Raw genomic sequence first — 26335 nt, 5'->3', positions numbered from 1 at the left:
TTGAAGGTAATTGGTATCCACAGGATAGTTCATCAGAATAAGATCATTCAGGGGTCCAACACCCAGAAGCCATCCCAATGAGTTGTTAAAGTCATATACACAACCGTAATCCAGCGCATCCTCCTATTGTACAAGGTGTCTGACTTTTCAAGTCAGTCCAGCCATTTCTAAAGATAACATGGCTCTCCTATATTGGTACGTGCTAAAATGTGATCATTTTACTTACATGTACTACTAATGAAACCACCTAGATCCAATATAATAGTATAGGTCATTGATCAGTTCAGCATCTGAACGCTTTGGTGTATTTCACCTTTCTCAGCGACTATCTATTGGTGTGTCTATATACCAGGTATATAGCTAGAAGCAGCCCTACTCCTATTTAACTGAATGAGAGCAGGGCTGCAGTTCCGGGTGCCACCACTACAGTGTAAGGAGCGCCATATACTGTAGTGGTGATTCCTAGAACTGCACTTGAATAGGAGCAGGGCTGCTTCTGGCGGCTAAAATAGATGACCAGGACATGGTCTAGGTGTCTGACCCAGCCAATCTGATACTGGTGACCTATCCTAAGCTAGGGATGTGTATAGTGATGTCACAACTCTCCCCTGATAGCAGCAATAGCAGGAAAGCCAGTGGATCCAACATGTCTAAGACCAAGGGGCCTCTGCCATACGCTGGCTGGCATCTATGAAAAAATAGATAAGGATTTGGTTGTTTTGTTTTTTTTCAGTTTTTTGTTTTTGTTTTTTTAAATCCCAGACCGATTCAGGCATACAGATGAATGGATCAGTTACTATAGATTAATACTGTTCCATACATTTGCCTATGCATTTCATTAGCAGAGTGTGTGGCATGTAGACTGTGTATACCTTATAGTATATTAGACATAGAAAAGCAATGTACACATGTATATAATCCTTTATTGTTATGGTCGGTGGTCACGTCCACCAGGCACAGGGTCTATGACCTAATTTACAAATAATACAGACTGCTGGGGGACGTCTTCTGCAGGACACAGGGGCAGGAGCTCTGGTTTTAGCACACACATTACTGGCTCATTCCTTTCAGTTTCCTTTATAGATACTGACGGCATCTGTTGTCTCTGGGAAAGACTGGGCAGCGATATCAGCACGGACCTATGGTCACTATAGAATTCACTATCGTATGTTCTGCCTCTAAGAGTCGAAATCTAAGCTATTCAGGTCGATCTTGAAGGAGACATATGGGTAATACTCTTGGTTGTTGAGTGCTAAACCAGGAATATCCATACCGACCTATGATGACAAGAAGATTATGGTCATTAAAAAGAAAAAACACAAGTTTTATGGTTGATATAATTTAAAGGGAACCATGTTAAAATTAAGTCCAGTTGGCAAGGGCCACAAAATAGGTCAGCAATAGCACCTGTCCTATCTGATGCAGCCTGGACTGTCGTCTCACCACGGGGCCGTGACATTAACAGTCATATGTACAGGCCCATTGGATAAAATCCTGCAAGGGCCCTTACAGGATTGCTCAGGAACGGTGGGGGCTAGAGAGAAAATTCCAACTGTGATGGAATCAATAGAGCAGCAGCTATGATGGATGCAAAGAGGTGGCAGTGGTTAAAGGTCCCCTTTAAGGCAATAGAACTGCTACCTATGACCACAGACTAGGAGATCTGGGTTTCTGACTTACATCCTTCATGTTTGCAGCCGCTGCCTCGTCCAGATGTCGAAATATGGCATTCAATACATCTCGTAGTCTTTTCATAGATTTCTTGTAGGGGTGCAGAATCACTGCCTGGAAGTTCACTGGCAAACCATACCTAAAATATAAAGGTTACTAGATGTGTATGCAGCCTTATTACCCGTACAGCAAGAACCATGTCATTACGTCAGGTCCTGACCTTAGCACAGACTCTACGAAAACTCGCAAAGCTTTTATATGAATCCAAGCAATGAACGATTCACTGAAGTTCACTTTCAACCAACGCAGGAGAGGCCCCTGTGTGACAAAACAGTACAGGTATAGGTCAACTTTGTACGGTAAAGTATAGCACATTGTAATAGAAAAACACACAGGGCTGCTAAGGTCCTGGGATAGGTCATCAGTATGAAAATCAATGTCAGGCCAGAACATCCCTTTAGGCCGGGGCCCCACATTGTGCAAACGGAGCGACAAAAAACTCTGCGTTTTCCATTACCTGCAATGTGGATGAGACACACATTGCAGGAAAAAAATCTGCACCGGAAAAGGTACAGTTTCACGAAACGCCCACGCTTTTGGAAATCGCAGCATGTCAGTTATACCTGTGGGAATGCTGGCGTTTTCTGTATAGGTAGAATGGGGGCAGGAACAGGAAGAAAACTCTGCAAAAATGCAAAGTAAGGGTCCATTCACACGGAGTAACGTGCAACGTGATGTGGCACGTATACGGCGTGTGAGACTTTGAGCGCCGTAAAAGCTCCCATTGATTTCAATGGGAGCCTGGATCGTATACGCCGCGTAATTTTGCTGCCGTGATTTTGCAAAATAACGCGGCGTATACGATCCTGGCTCCCATTGAAATCAAGGTCTCACACGCCGTATACGTGCCACATCACGCGGCACGTTATGCTGCGTCTTGCAATGTGGGGCCTTATTCTTAGAGCAATTAATAAATGACACATCCCATACTATCTGTCTGTACCCAGTCTACCTGCCCCGGGTATTACACTTACATACTGCTGCTTCTTATCCGCCTCCAGTTTGATCATTTCTTCTTTTTCTAACTTCAGCTCTTTCTCATCGAAGAAAAACTCCCGAACCATGAACCTAAACACAGGATGGACAGGAACATGGCTGTTACTCTGTATAGTACATGACAAGCAGCGCTCATCTGTCTTTTCTACAATGTCTACCCCAAATCTATGGCCCAGGGTCGTGTAAACTGGCTATGTCTGCCATTGATCCCCATTGGGAAGATTGGGTGGAGGTCAGTAAGGGGGTGTTCATACATAAGAATTTGACTGAATCCGCCTCAAATTCCACCTGAGATACGCCTCCCATTCATTTCAATTGGAAACAGTAACGCTGTGTTAACATGGAGGACTTTTACGCGGGTTTCGGGGCAGATTTCGCAAATCGCAGCAGGATGCAAAAAAAAGTAGCGTCCTGCTCAATCTTGCTGCAGATTCCGAGGCTGAATTAATCATGGAGTCCAGGGCTACAGACTCCCTGCAGATTAGGCCTGGGCCTAATCAGGAGCAGGATGACATGACGGAATTCGATGTACTGCATCAGCATCCCTTCGCGGCTAGACCACGGCGAAAAAGCGGTTTAACCTAACAGTTTTTTTTCTACCTGCTCTTTCTTCAGGCGGATTCTGCCGGGGAACTCCCAGACGGAAAATACAGCTTTTCTGCTGCTGTGGAATTTGATGCAGAATTTGTCAAAAGTCCATTTGCGGAATTTGGAATTTGGCCCTGCACAATAAAGGCAAAATAGAGCAAAAAAATTTATGTTTGACAAATTGAGCGTCAAATTCCTAAAGAAGACATTATACCGTGGGGGGGGGGGGGGCAGTAAAGGTCTGTCTCTGCAACCTTTGATGTCTCGGGGGTGAATGGATAAATGAATGGAGTACAGTAAGTAGTGATGATTTCCCTGGGGGCGCACCCAGTCATAACAGTGCTATGGGGCCCAATCTTTCCTAGTTACGCCCCTCGGGAGAAGTCCTGAAAGTGATGATACGGCCCCCACAGAGCCCTGATCTCAACATCATCCAGTCTGTCTAGGATTACATGAAGAGACAGATGGATTGGAGCAAGCCGACATCCACAGAAGGTCTGGGCTTAGTTCTCCAAGATGGCGGGAACGACCTCCCTGCTGAGTTCCTTCAAAAACTGTCAGGTAGTGTACCGAGAAAAATTGATGGAAGGCAAAGGGCAAAGGTCACACCAAATATTGATAAGATTTACAATTCTCTTTTCTTCTTAATTTTTTTTAATTGACAAACATAAACTGTTAACCCTTCTATTCCTGGACACATTCTTACTGTGCAGTATTGTATATCTCTTACTTGTTTTCTCGAGCTTTAGCTTTAAAGTCTTCTATGACTTTTCTGAAGAGGGTGACTGTGAACAATCCTCCGTCTGAGTCCTCTGCGATCATCCTACAAAGAAACAAACAGAGAGACAATGTACAAGGCCGCCCAATCCTGCCGGTCACTATTATGTGGCATGACTGAGTCTATCAGCTGCTTCAGTATAGGAAATAGTGGTTTTCTCTGCCTGTGCCCAGCTCTGTAGAGTATTTAGGCCGGGGCCCCACGTTACGAAAACCCTGCGTATTACATTACCTGCAAAGTAGATGGGATTCTAACTAATCCCATCCACACATTGCAGAACAAAAACTGCTGCGGGGACTGATGTTCCTTAGGCCCACCAGACAAAATGATTCTGAGGGCTCAGCCTCCTACAATGTATATATAATACACAGTCCAGTCATATTAATGTGACCACCGCCTACTTTTGACGTCAACGCTAGATAACCAATCGCAGAAGGCACGTGTCATCAGCCATCTGGGTGCACTCATCATTGTGGAAGGCATGATGGTTCAACACAAGTATGCATCTATCCTTGCGGACCATGTTCACCCCTACATGCGAATTGTTTTCCTTCAGGATGATGGCATCTACCAGCAGGACAATGTGACGTGTCATAAAGCTCGCAGTGTACGTGCGTGGTTCGAGGAGCACCAGGATGAGTTTACCGTACTCCCTTGGCCAGCAAATTCCCCGGACTTGAACCCAATCGAGAATCTGTGGGACAACCTCAATCGGGTTGTTCACGCCATGGATGCTCAACCGCGTAACCTAGAGCAGCTGGACACGGCACTGGAGTCGGCATGGCTCAACATCCCAGTGACATCATCACAACATCCCCTCTCTTCCTGCACGTCTCGCAGCAGTCCGCTCTGCCAAAGGGGGTTATTCTGGATTTTGACAGGTGGTCACATTAATGTGTATGATCTTGTTATAATGTCCTTTTCACATATTCAGAGTTTCGTGTCTATAAGACTATATTCACACCACCATGCTGATCCATAGTTTGAGCACCCAGTGTTTTTTCAAGACCCGTCACCCTTCAATTGGGAGAGAGAAAACAAAATCAAGTTTTCGGCGCATGCTCTACTTTTTCATGGATTACAGGTATCACTCGCCTGTTATTGGAGCCTAAATCCTGATAGGATCCTTTGACCTTATTCTGGCAATACAATACAAGTGGATGGGGTATGAAAATAAGACTAATCCAGTGATGGATCCAATGGCCTACAGCAAATCTGTGCAGTGTGGACATGGCCTTAGTACTAAAGTACATGTAGAATTCATCCTCCCATCAATCCAGTTACCCAATCTACCAGGAAACATTTAATGCTGAGGCCCCACATTGCGGAAACGCATCTTTTGTTGCAGATTTGGTTGCAATTTTTTAGCCAAAGCCAGGATTGGACAGAGCAGAAGTGAGAAGTATAAGAACTTCCTATATAGTTCCCATTCCTTCTGTAGCCATTCTTGGCTTTGGCTCAAAAAACGCAGCAAAATCTGCAACAAAAGAAGCTGCGTTTCCGCAACGTCTTTGTCCAGTTCCACCTTCCGTATTCCTACCCACTCTTCCCACTGGCTCTTACTTGGTTGATCGAGGTACCACCATATCGGACAGTGATTCGTAGGTCTTTTGCCAAGCAATATAGCTAGTCCTGTGAGTGAAAAAATGGCAGAATTTAAGAGGAATAGATGTAGAATGACTGAAATCATGATATGTCTTTAAGAAACAGCAGTGATTCTTATAAAGCAGAGCTGCAGTATATAGTATGCGGGATCGACTGAGGCAGAAAAAGGTTAAGCATCTTATGTCTCTTACATCAGGGTATGGGCTACAATGGAGTGACTAAAATTAGGTATGGCATGGATCCAGTAGGTGGCGCTGCCACGGATCCGCCACCAGCTGCCAAGAAGCAAGAAAGGAAGATCAGGCAGGCGATCGCCCCCTATAGATTCTAACTTACATATCACTTGAAGTCCATCACTGGACAGTTGCTGTAAGACTGTGCTATCTGTATGTGCCGCATGCTATAAGTGTCTATACTACTTACTTTGGGACAACCACCAGGAGTGTGATGAGATATTCAGAGTTCAGAACAAAGTCTTCTTTATGTACAATGTCAGCCAAGGTTCTGGTCAGTAAACTGCCCCTATGGGATAAAGGAGAGGCCTATTACTTAATACACTGTATGCGGTCGTTTTTTATTAAGAACGTTCATATTTTCTTAGAACAGACACAAGCCAACAATAGATTTATAAAAGACAAAGGGGGTCTGTTGCCAGACCCCGCCATGTGAACCAAGCCCCGCAGATACATAGCTTAGGGTCAGGGTGTAGCTATAGAGGTAGCAATGCCACCAGGCCCTGGAGACTCCGGGGCCCCAAAGACTTCTCTACAACATACAAAGATGTCAGTATTATAAATAGTACATAGTAAGTGGGGGACCACTATATATTTTGCATTGGGGCATTCAGGTGGCTCTAACCTACTTATCTGCAGGGCTGGGTTGATCTGCTGGGTTTTGGTGACAGACTCACTTTCAAGCAATTAAAGGGGACCTTTCACCACCTCCACCAATTCTAGCTCTTAACATCTTTTAATAGGCACCACTGATTCCATCACAGTTGGAATTTTTGCTCTAGTCCCCGCCATTCCTGAGCAACAGGAGCAGTTAGTTTTGGTGCCTGATATGCTATTTAAGCTCTATAGTGTCAGAAGGGCAGTGTCAGGCAGGGGGCGTGATTCAGAGCTCCAATCAGAAGCAGCCAGTGCCAGATCTAAGAATCACACCCCTTGTCTGCTCCTGCCTGACAATACAGGCCCTCCTGACGGTACAGAGACTAAATAGCATATCAGGCACCAAAACTAACAGCATTAATTGCTCAGGAAAGGTGGGGGCTAGAAAAAATATTCCAATTGTGCTAGAATCAGTGGAGAAAAGGCTTATTAACTGATTGAGGTACACTTTTCAGTTATTTTTTGCCAAGCCCTAGGATCTTTCTTTTTTTTTTTTTTTGAATTTCCTATGTTTTTTAATGTCTCTGGATCTGTGAAAAAAATGACACAAGATACCATCCATTTTTTTTCCTGGACCCATAGACTTGATGTAATGCATCTCTGAAAGAGACAAACACGCTTCTGTTTTTGTATATGCGGATCCATTGTCCAAAAAACAGATGGCAGAATAAATACATGGATAAGAATGGATACATATGGCGTCCGTGAAAAATGCAGACAGCATATGTACATAAATTTCGGACGTGTGAATAAGGCCTTACTCACATAAGCATCTATACGTACACAGTTTTCCTCTCCAGACTCTGCAGGTTGGTCTTAATGTTGTTATACATATGTGCTCTTGTCTTCAGGTCGGTATCTATTTGTGACATTTGCTGGGAAAAAAATGTGAAAAATTAGAACGCAGTCATGTCAGTAATCCACTAAAGCTGATATTAAACTTCAGTGGATTTCATAGATTGCATAAGAGTAGAAAAAAATGTCAGATTTTTCCAGAAACAGCGCCATCATTGTTTAGGTGATGCCTGTGGTATTGCAATGGCTTTGCTCTTAATTTTTTCCTAGATATTTAGACTTCACCTGCGGGAAAGAGACGAACGTAATGGTCAATAGTTCTAAATTAAAAAGGACCTGTCACCTCCTGGGGCACATGCGGTTTTATACAGCGCTAGAAAGCCAACAGTGCTCTGAATTCAGCGCACTGTCGGCTTTCATGATCTGTGCCCCAGGTGAAGAGCTATCGGACCCGGTACCGTAGCTGTTCACTGTCAGAAGGGCATTTCTGACAGTCAGTCTGAAACGCCCCTCCTCACAGCAGCGTCTATAGCGCTGTATTGTAAGAGCAGTGAAGAACGCCTCCCCAGTACACGTCTATGGACGAGCACTATCAGGAGGGGAGGAGGCGTTCCTCACCAGTCTCACAGTACAGCGCTATAGGCTCTGCTGAGAGTAGGGGCGCAAATCGGACTGACTGTCAGAAACGCCCTTCTGACGGTGAAGAGCTACAGTACCGGCACCTATAGCTCTTCCCCCAGGGCACAGAACGGGAAAGCAGATACTGCGCTGAATTCAGCGCACTGTCGGCTTTCTTGCGGTGTATTACACCGCATGAGCCCCAGGAGGAGAAAGGTCCTCTTTAAGAAGTTTTAAGAAAAAAGTGATGAAATAGTGCTGAATCCCGCCTCACCTTGCTCAGGGAGTCTGTTAAATTCTTCAGGGGCTGCTTCACGGGATATTTAGCCATGTCCCACTCGAAACGGGTCATGTAGCTGACCAAATCAACTGCAATCACAGAAAACCATTAGTTACGCTGGTGCAAGGCAAGCGCGGCGACATTCCTTTAATCCGGCATCTGATAATCCAGAACATCAGACAATCCAGAACTTTTTCCAGCAAGGATGTAAATGCAAAAAATTAGCGGAAAGATCAAATGAAGAAGTACATGTTATAAAATGAAAAAGTTATAGAAGCAGATTTTTACGAACATCTTATTTGGCTTTTTTACCCTTTATAGTTGTTTTTTTTTTTGTGAAATTTACATATTTTTTACGAACATCCAATAATCCAGAATATTTGATACCTGATACCCTTTGATGCCGGATTAAAGGAACATTATGTGTTATTATTACACTATATGACAATAGAAGTTATGTAACATTCGCATGTCACATGGCTTGTTTGCTCAGTCCCATTCAAGGCAATGGAGCTGAGCTGCAATACCAAGCATGGCCACTATACAATGTATGGCACTGTGCTTGGTGTTGAAGTGAGTCTGTCAGCAGACAAATGGTAAATAAGGTAATCCAAGTACCTTGTAGTGCTCTTTATATACTTTCCAAATATACCTTTGTTACTCAGAATTGCAGCTCCATTATTGAGAAAATAACCGTTGTATTCGTAAGAAGGGTTTTTGATGCAGTTGCTCCCTGGGCTTCCCTCTGCGCTGTAGATTATCTCCCCTAACCGCTACCCAGCTTTTCCCAGGGGGAGCGATGTTACTGAAAGGTTGGTAGGCTGAGCTGGGCAGCAGTTCGGAGAGATAACTGCTGACAGACTCCCTTCAATGAAGAGGCCGCAGCACTCTTGCGAGCTCTGAGGACGCTTCAAACAGCGTATCGTGGTGGTGGGGGGGGGGATATCATGAGTGTTGGACCCCCAACAATCTGATATCCTCTTTAATGCTATCATGCACTCCAAAAATCTCCAAAAAAGAAATATATGTGAGTAAGAAAGGTAAATGTGTGCGGTGCCAATCTTGAACTTGTGTTAGTAGACCAATGGCTGTGGACCCCAAGTGTCAACAGGACTATGTCCCAGAACCTTTTGTGATATTAGTCTGAGGATCATGAGTTTGATTAGAAAAAGGGATCTCATATACAAAAACACCCTTCTCTATAGCCTGTGCGTGGTATTACAACTCGTTTATTATATGACGTTCCATCTAGCTGCTGAGATGATGGAACAATCACAGGCACAGCGCAAGGAACAAGCTGAGAGTCAGGCCAGCTTGAGAGCTGCCAAAACACCAGAGAAGATGGATCATCGCCGCCAACACGCTCATTATATGGTGTCCCAGTGAGCTGCTGAGATACCAGAACAATCACATGCACGGCGTAAGGAACAAGTTCAGTGGCAGGCCAGCTTGAGAGCTGCAGAAATGACGGAGCAGGTGGATCATCGACACCAACAACATGCTCATAATATGGCGTTCCAGCGAGCAGCTGAGATACTGGAACAGGCACGGCAGCAGGAACAAGTTCAGCGCCAGGCCAGCTTGAGAGCTAGAGCAATTTGCTGAATATAGGTGGATCATCGACGCCAATAGCACACAGACGAAGTTGCGGGCAGAGGCTAGTACATATATATACAGTCCTATGAAAAAGTTTGGGCACCCCTATTAATCTTAATCATTTTTAGTTCTAAATATTGTGGTGTTTGCAGCAGCCATTTCAGTTTGATATATCTAATAACTGATGGACACAGTAATATTTCAGGATTGAAATGAGGTTTATTGTACTAACAGAAAATGCGCAATATGCATTAAACCAAAATTTGACCGGTGCAAAAGTATGGGCACCTCAACAGAAAAGTGACATTAATATTTAGTAGATCCTACTTTTGCAAAGATAACAGCCTCTAGTCGCTTCCTGTAGCTTTTAATCAGTTCCTGGATCCTGGATAAAGGTATTTTGGACAAACAATTCAAGTTCAGTTAAGTTAGATGGTCGCCGAGCATGGACAGCCCGCTTCAAATCATCCCACAGATGTTCAATGATATTCAGGTCTGGGGACTGGGATGGCCATTCCAGAACATTGTAATTGTTCCTCTGCATGAATGCCTGAGGATTTGGAGCGGTGTTTTGGATCATTGTCTTGCTGAAATATCCATCCCCGGCGTAACTTCAACTTCGTCACTGATTCTTGAACATTATTCTCAAGAATCTGCTGATACTGAGTGGAATCCATGCGACCCTCAACTTTAACAAGATTCCCGGTGCCGGCATTGGCCACACAGCCCCAAAGCATGATGGAACCTCCACCAAATTTTACAGTGGGTAGCATGTGTTTTTCTTGGAATGATGTTTCTTTTTGGACGCCATGCATAACGCCTTTTTTTATAACCAAACAACTCAATTTTTGTTTCCAAAATGAAGCTGCCTTGTCCAAATGTGCTTTTGCATACCTCAGGCAACTCTATTTGTGGCGTACGTGCAGAAACGGCTTCTTTCTCATCACTCTCCCATACAGCTTCTCCTTGTGCAAAGTGCGCTGTATAGTTGACTGATGCACAGTGACACCATCTGCAGCAAGATGATGCTGCAGCTCTTTGGAGGTGGTCTGTGGATTGTCCTTGACTGTTCTCACCATTCTTCTTCTCTGCCTTTCTGATATTTTTCTTGGCCTGCCACTTCTGGGCTTAACAAGAACTGTCCCTGTGGTCTTCCATTTCCTTACTATGTTCCTCACAGTGGAAACTGACAGGTTAAATCTCTGAGACAACGTTTTGTATCCTTCCCCTGAACAACTATGTTGAACAATCTTTGTTTTCAGATCATTTGAGAGCGGGCTGTCCATGTTCGGCGACCATCAAACTTAACTGAACTTGAATTGTTTTGTTGAAAGAAATGGTCCAAAATACCTTCATCCAGGATCCAGGAACTGATTAAAAGCTACAGGAAGCGACTAGAGGCTGTTATCTTTGCAAAAGGAGGATCTACTAAATATTAATGTCACTTTTCTGTTGAGGTGCCCATACTTTTGCACCGGTCAAATTTTGGTTTAATGCATATTGCGCATTTTCTGTTAGTACAATAAACCTCATTTCAATCCTGAAATATTACTGTGTCCATCAGTTATTAGATATATCAAACTGAAATGGCTGTTGCAAACACCAAAATATTTAGAACTAAAAATAATTAAGATTAATAGGGGTGCCCAAACTTTTTCATAGGACTGTATATATATATATATATATATATATATATATATATATATATATATATGCATCTTTGGTGAGTCCAGTGTGGTCACATGATTAATGTACATGACATCACCTCTGAGGGATCGGCAGTAATACTTCATTGATAAATATATGTTGTTGTTTTTTTTTGCTTTATATTATTTCCATTTTATGAACAATTTTCCTAAAATCCTCGACAACCACTTTAGGCTGAGGCTTTTCTTGCGGAAATGCAACATTTTTGGTTGCAGATTTTGTTGTAGTTTTTGTTACCCATAGTGAGTGGCATGAAACATAATGGAAAACATAAAGGAAACTCTTAGACATCTCCTTTTTTTAACTCCATTCCTGACTTTGGCTCAAAAACAACAAAGCAAAATCTGCAACAAAAAATGTTGCGATTCCACAACGTGGGCTTTCGTGTTACAGTATTTGCTTTGGAATGGTTTTACGAAAGATGTTCCATTGCTGGACTGACATTGATCACTGTAACCTGTGGGGAAATCTGGCAGCTGGTGTTCAATTCCTTCACAGCACCTCCGCAGGGTAAATGAAGGTATCCATGGCTGGGTCAATAAGCACGAAATGAAAACATTATTATTTATTGTATCAGTTGGGGGTAAAACCTTTACAGTCTGAATTGATTGCAATAGGCCTGGATGACATGATAGAGTTAAATGTACTGTAGCCCTGCAGAGGCGCAGGATATGAGCTGTACATAGGGTTGTGTCTTCTCACTGATAGCTGACCCTAACTATTGCTTTTCCATCTCAGGTACGAGAAGCCGGAAACTGATACGGCCTGAAAAGAGCATGAACTGTGCAATGTTTCCATTCCAAGTCTATTACAGGTATGTCCCTCCCTTCCCTCTAAGACTAAACTACAACTCCCATCATGCTTTTCAGACCACTGGGCGTTCACGATTTATTGGGGTTGCTCTAGAAACCCAATTTTTATGTCTATACATGTGTAAAGGGTTAATAAATGCATTGTCTCTACCTATAGGTAAAGGGGTTATCCATTTTAAAAAAAAAAAATATTGGTCATATGATAGTATTCCTTATTATAAACAAATTAGCGATAGGTGAGGGGTGGAGTTACAGGCAGTGGGCATGTCTTAGTATACATGTAGTTCCTCCCTCTCACCTGTCACTGCAGTGGTCAAAGCAATAGACAATGGGGCGGAGATACAGGCATATTTGAGCTTGGTCCCAAGGCGAGGGGAGTGGGTGGCTCAGAACAGGTCACATTTCGTTTGCAGGCCAGGGTGCTTTGATGTTGCAGGTGTGGTCACATGACCTGAAGGTAAATCAGCTAAACGGAGCATAATTACTAAAGTGATGAAATATTAATGATTTGTTTATATTAAGGAAAACTGTCATATGACCAATACTTTTTCTATAAACCAGATAACCCCTTTAAATTGTGTTGTTATATGTCCTCATGCCTGTACCTGTATGTACTGTATATTATACAGTATGTATGATATAATTGGGAATTATTACATCCATATTTATTAACTCCAAATGCCCTGCTACCCCTCCCCCCCACCACCAGTGACAAAGGAAAATGCTAGAACACTGGTTGCCAGCAGTCACCACTAGGTGGAGATAGCAACCCCCCGCCCTTAGCCAGTTTAGGCCTGTGGGCCAGGGCCAGTGTGTAGGTGGCTGCAGACGTGTTTTAGGCAGCACTTTCACCTGTTTAGTTAGTGGTGGTTAGGGCAAGACAGGTTACCCCATGCCGTCAGGACCCCCCCTTCCCCCAGCTTACCAAAGAAATGATGGTTGCCGACAGAACATCTCCAGTGCCCATCAGTGAGGAAACATGGCATCCATGGCCAAAACTAGCCCACATTTCTCCAACAGTGGTTAAAACAATGGCTCAAAACTGGGGTCATGTTCACCTCGGTGGAAAGGGACAAATGACTAGAGGGGGGAGCGAAGAACAGACACCATTGTCATGCATGTGTACGTGGCTTGTGTGTGGACTCTGTCTGACTAAAGGAACCGTGACTCCATGTTACTTGTGACTAGAACAGTGTTACAGGCATCGCCTGATCAACTGCCGTGGTGTCTCCTTCACAACCACCATCAGGGGTACCCCTAAACACCAACCCACTGGAGACCCAAGCATGGAAGAAGTGTCCAAGGAGAAATTTCCACCATCCATTGCCAAGGTGTGACGCTGTTATCATTTTGCCACCCTAGAGACTGTAATAGGATTGATGCCAAAACTCCCTAGACATGGAGAGGTAGTGAGAAGCCGCCATTTTGGGTCTCATCCACAGCGCTATCTCTACATTGCTACCCCCAGTATGATGACATCATAACACAATAGGTATCATACTGTACTTTTTATGTTTTAAGAGACTTTCAGACATAGTAGAGTCAGAAGACTTAGCAGAGTCAGAAGACGTAGCAGAGTGAGAAGACGTAGCAGAGTGAGAAGACGTAGCAGAAGAACCTGGGTAGCAGAGATGGACCTTTCAGTTCATGTGCAGATGTTACAGAAGAAAGTAAAATCTCATAACACAGAGCAGGGACGTTATCTGAGTCATACGGATATGGTGACCAGGCTACGAGGCCATTATGTCACCATCCATCGTAACCTGATCACTGTACCCCTACAACTAGAGTCTCCGACCATCGGAACCTGGACAATCCATGCTGAAAGAAAACACACAACACACCAGAGAAATTTACATACTGTGCATGTGTTTCACTTTCTTCTTCTTCCCTGGAAAAAAATCAACCATGAGGTTCTACGTTCATTCTCTTGGTGCATCTCTGAGTGGAACATTGGGTTTGTTCCAGTATGACATCTTACCTAATGGTACTCACCATTCCCATCTGTAAGATCATCACCAGTACTATCACAGTTCCCCTTCGGAACGCATCTATAAACTTATGTCTGCTGTTTGTCGCAACATTCAGACTTCTTCAACGACTACTACACCCAACAGCCTCTGCTCTGTATCCCAATCCTAACCCTACACCACCAATCCTAATCTGGGGTCTGAGTGTAAGGATGGCACCTGACAACCATATCACATTTTACAAGCAGTGTAAGCAAGGATTGATCCCGAATATTTCACATCTAAAAAAATCCTCTTAAGATATGTTCACATGGCAGAATTTTTCTGCTTGATCAAATTCCGCATTAAATTCTGCATCTGCTGGGGGAAATTTTCCGCCTCCTATTCACTTCAATGGGAGTTTTCAAGCGGAATCATGAATAATGGACGTTTTTCATGGCCATTTTCAATGTCGTTCATGTGAGTGTAGCCTTACTCTTCTGTTTTAAACTATTCCCATTCACTAAAATAGGATTTCTCTTGAGTTGCCCCTATCCTCTAGAGTGCTCTTCCTTGCCCAAATACACTATCCTTCATAATCCACGTCCTGAGTTTTGCGGCCCAGACAGGAACTGAGTAATTCACGGACATGTGCGTGAACCGACAGAAATAAATGCTGTACGTGAAATACCCAGATAACACACTGAACCACGTCACAGTCGTATGCAAGGGGCCTGACCCCTTTAATACAGAATTTCCCTTGAGTGGTCAGTAGCTCTGTCCTACAAGACTGTCCCACACGACCTCTCCTTCATCCCTGCTCCAAGGTCTCTTTGCGATTGTGCACGCCATGATTTTTTAGCTCACAGATTCATATAAAATCCATGAGATTAGGCCTCCATTTGCTTGTGTAGGTATAATTTAGGTGGAAAAAGGAGATTAGATAGCACTAGTGGAAAAAACAAGATACAGCACAAAGATACAACATGGATGTTGGGGTTCTCACCTCCATTTGCCAGTAGGTTTTCCTGGGCCTTCTCGGCAGAGTCATCCATTACTTCTCCTATATACTGAGCAATTTTCTTAATAACACTGTGGGGAAAATAGTAGGGTTAGCTAGAGGAGAGAGTCATGTGTCTTCAACATCATAGATGGATTTTTTTTTATACTAGAGAACTGTGAGATAAATAGCTAGCTACATAGATAGATAGATAGATAGATAGATAGATAGATAGATAGATAGATAGATAAATAGGAGATAGATAGATAGATAGATAGATAGATAGATAGATTGATAGGAGATAGATAGATAGATAGATAGATAGATAGATAGATAGATAGATAGATAGGACTCCTGTACTCATAGGCAGAAGTGCACAAAGAGCTTCTCTCTCTCTCTCTCTCTCTCTCTCTCTCTCTCTCTCTCTGGAGGACCCAGCATATGTAATTCCTTCTTTCTCCTCTGGGTGCAGTAGTGAGACACTATGTGATACATATACTATCAACAAACCTTGATACAAAATATTTTAAGATTTTTTTATATATTTGAAAAATGCCACGTCACTATCTATATTTTTAAAAAGTACCTGCAATTTTCTGACCACTAAGCCTAATTATACATTGACACTTGCCAGCTCTAACACTTTCCAGCTCTGACACTTGCCAGCCAGCTGAAGACAAGACAGGTATGCAATAGAATATAACACCTCTATAGATAACACCATTCATCCAACACTGAATCCATTACTGACAATAGATGATGTCACAGCTTGTCTACTCCCCCTTCTTGCACAGAGCTTGTCTAGAAATCTCTGCCATAATCCACAGTGAGTCTGCTCCAAACTGTTGATACCTATGACCATGACACTAAATGTTTTAGGTTTGGTTCAGACCTGCGTTGGCTCTCTGTACGGGGATTCCATTCCCCTCTCTGCTTTTTTTTTGCCCTTTTCGGACAGAAACTGAATGACAACCACGTGCAGTGGTGCAGTGCACTGGCATTCAGTCGCCTCCGCCTCAGGTTCCAGTCCAAAAAACCACGTGTGAATTTACCCTAATACTGATGACTAGAGATGAGCGAGTAGTATACGATCAAGTACTCAATCGAATACTACTCGCTATTCGCAGTAAATATTCAATTCAGAACCAGTGTTGATTGGACAAATGCTATCAGTATATAGCATTCGACAAATCAACGCTGGTTCTGGAGCAGGCTTGTCCTTGCTAGTCGGGAGACATGGCGGCTTGCTGTTACGAGGGAGCTGACTTTTTCTCATAGGAATGAATTGACCAGCGTTGATTGGCTAAGATCGGACCACAGTAGTCTCCATTGTGGTCGGATCTTAGACTCCGCCTCCTCACAGACGAGCCTCCGGCAGAACCAGTGTTGATTGGCCATATGCTGTACACTGGCCAATCAACGCTGGTCAATGCATTCCTATGTTAAAAAGTAAGCTTCCTCGTAACAGCAAGCTGCCAACTCTCCCGACTACCAAGGACGAGCCTGCTGCAGAACCAGCGTTGATTTGCCGCAGGCTCGTCTTTGCTAGTCCGGAGAGCTGGCAGCTTGCGGTTACGAGGGAGCTTTACTTTTTATCAGCGCAACTGCAAGCGCTGTGCAGTTAAAGTGCATGGACCCCATAGACTATAATGGGATCCGTGCGCTGTAACTGCACAGCGCTCCTCCTAAACACTCTTCTCCTGCTACTCGTGGACTTGGTGACTCTCCTTTAGTTGATTAGTGGTTTCCCCTGAAACGAGCATTTTTTCCCATAGACTGTAATGGGATTCGATCGAGTAGTTGAATATTGAGGCTCTACTCGAAACGAATATTGAATCTCGAATATTTTACTACTCGCTCATCTCTACTTATGACCTAACCTATCAGATTGATGGCGGTCCAATACCCAACACCCCGCAGTCATCCGACAGAAGGGGACACAGCAGTCTAATGAGCACCATGGCCTTGTCCTTGCTCCGTATACTCAGCACACCTACTACTATATGTGTAGCATTCTGGTGTACAGGCATAGACATAATGGCGCTCATTGGCAGTCCCTTCCAATACGTGATCAGCAGGGGTGCCAAAAGTCAGACTCTCACTAATCTAATTTTGTTGGACCTATTGTCCTCTTTAAAATTGTGCAAAACCCCATGCAGCGAATGACTGCAAAAAAAAAAAAAAACACTGCAGAAAAGACAGCCACGGGAATGCATCCCAGTGTTTTTTTTTTTTTTTTTTACAGAAAGTCTGCAGAGTTTTCTGCAGACTTTCTGCTTTTATTATACCTATATGGAAACCGCCAACATTGTGGATTTTTTTCTGCAATGTGTGGAGGGATTATCTAGACCCCGAAGAACAGAAACCCAAGAACAGATGTGAACCTAGAGTCAGTCTCGACTGTAGTTCTGGCATTTTATTCATGAATCAGGAGGATTAGGCTGAACATTGCTGTAGTGTTGCTACTGCTAGGACTTTGTTGTCAAAATAAATCTAGACTTGTTTTCAGTAAGCAGCGCTGTACATGACTGCAGACTGCGGGGCCTTCAGAGATAGCTGATCAGTCAGCACGACACTCATTTTTTTAAGTGGGAGTTGCCTAAGGCCTCACGCACACGGGGCAATTCAGATTGATATATACAGTACAAGATAATGGAGGTAGGGACTCACAATGATGCAAGGAGTCCCTCACTATCTCTTCACTAGGTTGGACTGGTTATGTACAGACTAGATTTTCCAATCTAGATTGCCCCGTGTGCATGGGGCCTAAAGGTATGTTTACAGACTCATCCACACACTGACCTATGTGAAATCTGAAGCAATCACTCTTTGCATAGGATACAATCTGCAAAAATCTGCAGCAATTTTGCACCAAAATCATCTATAAAAAGCATAATTTTGTACAAGTTTTTAGCAAATATGCTGCAGATTTTCTGTTACGGTCTTGTGGGTTGAGGCGTAACTTGAAGCTCCTGGGCCCCGATGCACAATGTATAATAGCGCCCCCAAGTGCTACCTATAACAATGACGCCTTCTTATATTATAGAGAGGTCTTTGGCAGGGCTAGTAGCGATTGCTGCCTCTGCACCCCCCCTAGAACTACACCCCTATTAAGGGTTTATTCACACAAGGAAGATTTTGTTGCAGGTAACGAAATCCGCCGCATGTGAATACAGCCTTAAATGTTCCCTACTCAGCATTGTGGTGTTTACGCTTTAATTAGAAGTTTAAAGTGACAGGACGCTTTATAAAGCCCTTCACTGTCCAAAAGTGACATGGAAAAACACTCCAAAGACTAGCCATAGTAAATAAATAATGACAGGAGACGAGCCGTATACTGCACTGAGGCAGCGCTGACAGGTTGTAACTGCCTGTTACATTGCTTCTGTGTATCCCATAACATAAGAGAGGGGCACAGGCCGCAGGAGGAGCCGCAGCACGTACAACAATCCAGGGCCCATATTTATAAATGGTATAATCCGACATACACCGGGGTGTGGACTGTGCGCACCATGCTTAAATGGTATAACCCGACATACACCCGGGTGTGGACTGTGCGCACCATGCTTACCATTTATGTTAACCTGTTAGGCCTCATTCGCGCAAAAAATGAAAAAAAAGCGGTTGTGTGATGGTCACTTTTTGCAGAAAAGCAGCGTTTTGTGTTGCGGATTTTGCTGTGATTTTTCTTACTGGATGTAGCAAAAAGGAGAAGTACAATGCTAGGTACACGCATTTCCAACGCTCAGGTACGCATAGGGACCTATAAGCCTTGTTCTTGGTCTCCGCCCCTTCTTCCTTGGCCCGTCACGTCTTATTCAAAAAGCGCCGACTGCACATGTCCATCGTCATTTTCGCAGTGGGCGCGCTCAGCCATTTTCCTGAACAGGAAAGAAGAGGCGGCGAACAGAAGAAGCATATTTTTCTTGTAGCACAGGGGACGCCCACAGTGCTGCAAGAAAGCTAATTAGCATATGAACAAAAAAAAACGGGATATCTAAGGAACAGCGGCGTGGAGAAGACATCTAAAAGTAGGGGAAGAATTGCCTTTCTTAATGCTATTCCTACGTAGGTTTAGCTAAAAATGGGAATTTAATAGAATCCCTTTACATTTCCCATTCATTGAACAGACCCCTTCAAGACACATTGAAAAAAAAATGATAATTTTTTTCAGCAATTTTTTCTCACAGCTAGAAATTAGTTGTGTTAAAATCTCATCCCCTTTACTGCTACTGTTTACTGGGCCAAAAAATCTGAAGTATTTCTAGTATATGAGGACTTATCCTTATAGTACTCGTGATGCAGGGACCGGGCTAGAGGGCATCTGGGGCATATGTCCTGGGTGCTGGGTGTCAGCAGGGTGCCAACAAATCACTTTTCTGTATTTAGAAACAGGGTAAGGGCAGTGAATTCAGCCTTTGTTCTGGGTGAAGGAAAGCCAAGCTACAGCCCGGCTTAGAGGGGTGTCCACTAAGATAACCCTGTTATGCTCTATTAAGGTGTGTATGGATGTCATAGGGGTAGGTCATCCATTTTTTTGGCCGTCCTCTGTGAGCCAGAGCAGAAAGCAAAGTGCATCAGACTGAAACACTGCGAGGTTTGGCGGGTTTCTAGAACTGGACCTGTCTACCATCACTGTTCTGGTTTCAGTTGATAAAAGGGCTATCTTCATAAGGCCTCGTGCACAGGACTAGTGGTTAGGCCGAGGTTCCTCCGATGGGTGGTCTGATGTTTTGTTCTGATAATTATAGAGCAGATCCTATCCTGCTCTATCACAACAGAACCCCCCATTGAAATCAATGGGGGCAGAAGGCACCCAGATAACACTTGGACGTCATCCAAGTGCTTTCTACTGTAAAATCAATATGGTTCCAGGCTGTATTAGTCTATCCATTTCTTGTTCCCGACACAACTGCAAATGAAGGCGACAGAGGCTGGCCATCAATGGCAGGACATGTAATGAGAGCTGTGACGCCAAATTTTCTTCTGATATACCCCAGGAAATGGTAACATGAGTGTATAATGAAGGAGCCACCAATGTCTGGTTGGTGGACAAGGATGGTGTGGTAGCTGCTCGTCCTTGTTGGTAGATGAAACGTTCCTCTCTACTGGTGGGTTTTCTGGGCTGCCTGGAGCTTGTTCGCTGTTTGTGTATGACTTCACGTAACCACTGCTTGCAACACCTTCTATCGGCTAGATCACAATGGTCTAGATCAGGGGTGGACAATTAATTTTCCCATGGGGCCAAATGAGAAATTGTAACAGTTCTAGAGGGCCATGCACACTGCGGCAAATTTAGCTCCACCCACTTCTCCGCTGATTCCGCCCATTCTGAATCATTTTTCCATGTGCCCCACAAAGTAAAATCCTCCTACAGTCACCCTAACATTATACACCCCCACATTATAAAGTTTCCCTCCAAATGTCTCACAGTATTAAGTCCCTCTCCTGGTGCCCCAGTATAAATCTAGCAGAAACTAGAGGGGACATTAAACTGGGGCAGCTGGAGGGGGACATTAAACTGGGGACAAGTAGGGGCAGACATGTCCCCCTCCAGCTACCCCCCATGGTTTAATATCCTCCTCCAGCTGCCCCAGTTAAATGTTCCCCCTCCATGTGCATTCAGTGTAACTGCCCCCCTACATCTGCCCCTAGTTCCCCCCCTCTTGCTCACACATGCTGTCTCTTCTCTCTTTATCATCCAGCAGCCTCCATTGCCGGCAGCTTGCAGAAAGCACACAATCCCGTGTGGCTCCGCCCACTAACGAGTCATAGCCTATCCTGGTGATAGGCTGTGATGACATTATCACAGGTCCTTGAAAAAACTTCCACTTCCACTAACTAGGATGTGGCCTGCGGGCCGGACATTGCCCAGGTCTGGTCTAGATTGTGGCAATTCATTGAAACGACCATCCTGCATCTCAATCCAGTTATATGCCCCCTCTCTGTCTGCCTCCTTTGAGTGTGTTATAGAGGTATGTCCAGCAGTCATCAATTTCTCAGCAAGAGGTACACTACCCAAAAATAGCCTCTGAGAGCTCTTTTTATAGGGCAGTCAGGGAAGCAATTTTACACCCTCTTGTGGTAAGACCAAGTGTAATCATTTACATAGCTGCCTGAGACATAACTGTATGCCAAGTTTTACAGCAATCCGACATTTCTATAATTTTTTTGTCAATGACTGTAATGTCAGGGTTAACCATTTACACTCTGTCTCACACCTACAGCTTTATTCCAAAATTTTCTAGACTATATTGGACAAATGATACACAAAATATAGCATGTTTGGGTCATATCCACTAGTCAATATCATGCACCCATGTGTCACATACCATAATATCACCATATGATCATCATATTGGGGGTGGCCTGGAGCCATTCTGAAAGTCACCTCATGTTACCTTCTTCCCATAAAGGATGAGCTGAATATTTTCCTAATGAAATATTGAGGAGTCTACTTTCTTTGTACGTGTTTCGCACAGCCCGGGGTAAGTAGAGTTCAGCCGGCTACTCGACTCTGTTTACAAACAACCTGATACCCTATCCACGTATTACCACGAGTGACGGACGCAGGTTACCTACAGAGGATGCGCCTGAAATAAGTAGCAATTAATAGAAGCTCAACCATGAATATTAACATGATGAAAGTAACACGACAACCATAAAGGCATATTCACACAGTGCAAATACACAGTGAAAAACTGATGTGTAGTTACTGTGGAATACGCAGCAGAAATCACAGGCTGGCTCTTGGATATCTGCCATGGTTGAATTGCCTCAGGTCTTAGACATATTCATTTTAAGCCTCAGTATTCGGCCACGGTATAGCACTGGCATACTATACATGGACCCAGAAGCAGATAGCGCCGTGCCCTATATAGTGGCCAAGTACTGTTACTGCAGCTCAGCCTCCATTCAAATCAATGATAATGATAACCACAAAGTTTAAGGGGTGCTCTCACCTCAGTACTTCATGACTGTGATGTGGACAGCCATGTCCCACCACCCTATGAACATAAACCCTTACGGGGTACATACACATTAGATTTTGGCAGGAAAAACATCATCTAATATCGGGGAAAGATGACTTGACCTGTTGAATTTCAGCATATCCGATCCTTTCTTCTCAAACTAATAAGTCACTGCCAAAAGACCTAGCAATGGCTTATACTGTTCCACCTATTGAGAACATCCATACATGTACGGGAGTAGTCAGAAGAAACAAATGTCAGTCAAGCAAGGCTTCATCTGCACCAGTTGTCATACATGAAGCCAAAGAACACTATAGAAATCCTTCTAATACAATATACAGCACATGATGTAGTTCACTAAAGTGATCTATAGCCATACATTAAGAGTACTCAGCTAGTGTACTATAGACATATATATATACACACACAGGGCTGACCCCAGCCACCTTTGTTGAGTTCTAGATCCAGAGCTTGTCAAGCAAGGGTTGGGTTGAGTCAAGATCTGTGTGTATGTGAAAACAATCGGCTCGCTGACATTGTGTGCAGTAAACAAGAGATGTTGTACCTTTCAGCATAGACGTCAAGTTTCCCCAGATCATCCGAAAGTCCAATGAGAGCGTCCAAAGTCCCCACCTGTACAAGTATACAGTGTGTTAGACATGTTACACCTTATCCATATAATCTGTCTTACACTATCTATCTATCTATCTATCTATCTATCTATCTATCTATCTATCTATCTATCTGTCTGTCTGTCTGTCTGTATCTCTGTCTCTATCTATCTATCTATCTATCTATCTATCTATATCTCATATCTGTCTAGCTTATCTATATATCTGCTATTATAAATCTATCTATCTATCATCTATCTATCTATCTATCTATCTATCTATCTATCTATCTATCTATCCCAGTGATCAGGTAATTGAGTGTTGGAAAAAAATGCTCATAAAATATCTTTAAAATATCTATTTGTCTCTCTGTCTATCTATCTATCTATCTATCTATCTATCTCCTATCTATCTCCTATCTATCTATCTATCTATCTATCTATCTATCTATCTATCTATCTATCTATCTCCTATCTATCTATCTCCTATCTATCTATCTATCTATCTCCTATCTATCTATCTCCTATCTATCTATCTATCTATCTATCTATCTATCTATCTATCTATCTCCTATCTATCTATCTATCTATCTATCTATCTATCTATCTATCATCTATCTATCTATCTATCTATCTATCTATCTATCTATCTCCTATCTATCTATCTATCTATCTATCTATCTATCTATCATCTATCTATCTATCTATCTATCTATCTATCTATCTATCTATCCCAGTGATCAGGTAAATGAGTGTTGGAAAAAAATGCTCATAAAATATCTTTCCATGTAATATCATCGTATCTCTCATCTCAAGCAGCGCTCCTATGTTCCACGTTGGAGTGGTAATGTTGTGCCCAATCCTTTGGTGTCCACTGACAGATCAGCCTATACATGCAAACTCTAAAATGATATACGTGATTACCTCTCTATTATAAATATCACCATCTTATATCCTCCCTATATACTGTATGTCACCTGAATCTGTTGTAAACATTTGGTGTTTCTTTCACATTTCACAACAAATAAAAACTATTTTGGAAACAAAATAAGGAGAAAAAAAACAGAAAGATTCTGCTTTCAGTAAATGAAGAGTAAAAGAAGAACTAGGAGTTCTGGAAGTGATGATACGGCCCCCATAGAGCCCTGATCTCAGCATCATCCAGTCTGTCTAGGATTACATGAAGAGACAGAAGGATTGGAGCAACCCGACCTCCACAGAAGATCTGGGCTTAGTTCAAGGCCAGCCATAGACAGCAGGGGGCCCCTGTGCAAAACTACATGAGGCCCTCTGGAGTCCCATTGGTTTATCACAGGGCCCCCAGGGCACTTTTAACCATCTATTAGTAATTGTTAGCTATGTTATTAAGTAGCTCAGCCCTTTACATGCAATGTAATGAACAGAGGCAAGCTGCTTTAGGTTGGCAGTGGGCCCCCTTACCACCTGGGCCCCTGTACAGTTGCACAGGTCAAACATATGGTATGTCCACCCCTGGATTAGTTCTCCAAGATGGCAGGAACAACCTCCCTGCTGAGTTCATTCAATAACTGTCTGCAAGAACTGAGAACAATTGATAGAATGCAAAGGGCAAAAGTCACACCGAATATTGATGGGATTTACATTCCTCTTAATTTCATTTTGCTAATTGACAAAAATAAACTATTAACCCTTCTATTTCTAAAACATTCTTACTTTGCAGAGTTTCCCAACCACCACACACCTACCTAAAACTTTTGCACAGCACTGTATGTTCTTACCTTAAGGTCAGGTATGATGAACTTTGCATTTTCAGAGAGGTTGGCTTTAGCAGTGACTGTATTCATCCTCTCCAGAGCGGCTAAATTGGTCTTATCGCCAGGAACCGCAATTAACCAAAATTCTGACATTTTCGGAGAGTTTGATGTGCCTCAGACACTGGAACAGAATTTGTTACAATAGGTTAATCTATATCATGTTATAATACAACGTGTCATAGAGTACGGTATAAATAGAGTAAGAAATACTAAGTACAGCACAAGCCGGTATTCTAGTCCCCTGGCATGGCGGGGGCTGCAGTGTAGTTATACAGGGGCAGCAGCAGTTGACACACAGTTCCCTGGTACTGAGGGTACAATCCACTTCTCACACAGTGACGGATCAGATGTCTTGTACCTGTGATATTACCTAAGGTGTGGGATTACCAACATCTACAGCCTGGAAAAGGTGTCAGAGAGCCGGCTACTGTGACACATGCACAAGGGGAGAATGTCAGCAAGACGACGCAATCTATCCTGCTCCATCTGCGGGGAAATGAGAAACCCTGAATGGCTTAAAGGAAAAGCCACCTTGAAATTTCTTCAACTTTCTTCAAAACTTTTTGATGTGTTTTTTTTTTTTTTTCCCCAGTAACGTTTTTTTAGCGGCAACTCACTACGCCTGATGTGGATTTTGAATGTGCGTTTGGAAAAATCCATCGTAATCTATGAATTCAGAATACATACATTTTTCTCATGGATTATATGTGGATTGCGTGCGGAAATCCTCACTGAAAATCAGCCGTGTGAACCCAAACACATTGCGGAAAAGCTGTGTTTTTGTTTCAGATTTTGCTAAGTCTTTTGAGCCGAAGCCAAAGTGTAAAATATAGATTCGCTCCAGGCTTTGGCCTAAGAAACGTTGGCAAAATTTGTGAAAAACACAGCTTTTCCACAATGTGTGGCCTCAGCCTTAAAGAGGACCTTTCATCAGATTGGGCACAGGCAGTTCCATATACTGCTCAAATGCTCACAGTGCGCTGAATTCAGCGCACTATCGGCTTTCCCGAACTGTGCCCCGGGTAAAGCGCTATCGGTCTCGGTACCGTAGCGCTTTACAGTCAGAAGGGCGTTCCTGACAGTCTGTCAGGAACGTCCTTCTCCACAGCAGCGCCTATCGCGCTGTACAGTGTGAGCGGGGAGGAACGCCCCCTCCCCACCTGATAATACTCATCTATGGACAAGCACTGTGAGAGGAGGGAGGGGGCGTTCCACCCCGCTCACACTGTACAGCCGATAGGCGCTGCTGTGGAGAAGGACGTTCCTGACAGACTGTCAGGAACGCCCTTCTGACTGTAAAGCGCTACGGTACCCGGGGCACAGATCGGGAAAGCCGACAGTGCGCTGAATTCAGAGCACTGTCAGCTTTCCAGCAGTATATAAAACTGCATGTGCCCGATCTGATGAAAGGTCCTCTTTAAACTACATTAACACCACAGCATTTTTTTGTCTTTGTCCGCTACGTGGGGCCTTAGCGTCACATGGATTTCGGTGCAGAATATATGATGAAATCTTCACTGAACATCAGCCATGTGCAAAATCCTTCTTATTGCAGTTATGTTATAACAATAGCCTATCGTGCCCCAGATAAAGGGGAGTGGCTGGATCTGCCGTAA

General features: G+C 43.4%; 1 protein-coding gene across 1 annotated transcript; it reads right to left on the bottom strand.

Moving 5' to 3' along the window:
• Window positions 1–1141: 1141 nt before the first annotated feature.
• On the bottom strand, window positions 1142–24812 carry ATP6V1C2 (ATPase H+ transporting V1 subunit C2). The gene is made up of 12 exons (XM_075266803.1): window positions 24684–24812; window positions 22882–22949; window positions 15352–15437; window positions 8276–8370; window positions 7372–7463; window positions 6122–6220; window positions 5657–5725; window positions 4046–4138; window positions 2706–2799; window positions 1892–1989; window positions 1681–1810; window positions 1142–1277 (listed from the first exon to the last, which is right to left on the bottom strand). The coding sequence occupies exons 1-12, from the start codon at window positions 24810–24812 to the stop codon at window positions 1179–1181; spliced, it is 1152 nt and encodes a 383-aa protein (XP_075122904.1). The 3' UTR covers window positions 1142–1178.
• Between the last annotated feature and the right edge of the window lie 1523 nt (window positions 24813–26335).

The sequence above is a fragment of the Leptodactylus fuscus genome, chromosome 3 (genome assembly GCF_031893055.1).
Source record: "Leptodactylus fuscus isolate aLepFus1 chromosome 3, aLepFus1.hap2, whole genome shotgun sequence".
Taxonomy (NCBI): Eukaryota; Metazoa; Chordata; class Amphibia; order Anura; family Leptodactylidae; genus Leptodactylus; species Leptodactylus fuscus.
Note: the sequence above shows the minus strand (reverse complement) of the source record. Positions and strands in the feature narration are given on the sequence as shown.

Excerpts from the sequence above, each read along its gene's own strand:
- ATP6V1C2 (XM_075266803.1), bottom strand. The coding sequence starts at position 24,812 with ATGTCAGAATTTTGGTTAATTGCGGTTCCTGGCGATAAGACCAATTTA. Across the intron at positions 22,950-24,683 it reads TCATCATACCTGACCTTAAG|GTGGGGACTTTGGACGCTCT; the intron begins GTAAGAACATAC and ends ATACTTGTACAG. Across the intron at positions 1,278-1,680 it reads CGGCTGCAAACATGAAGGAT|GTCGGTATGGATATTCCTGG; the intron begins GTAAGTCAGAAA and ends TTGTCATCATAG.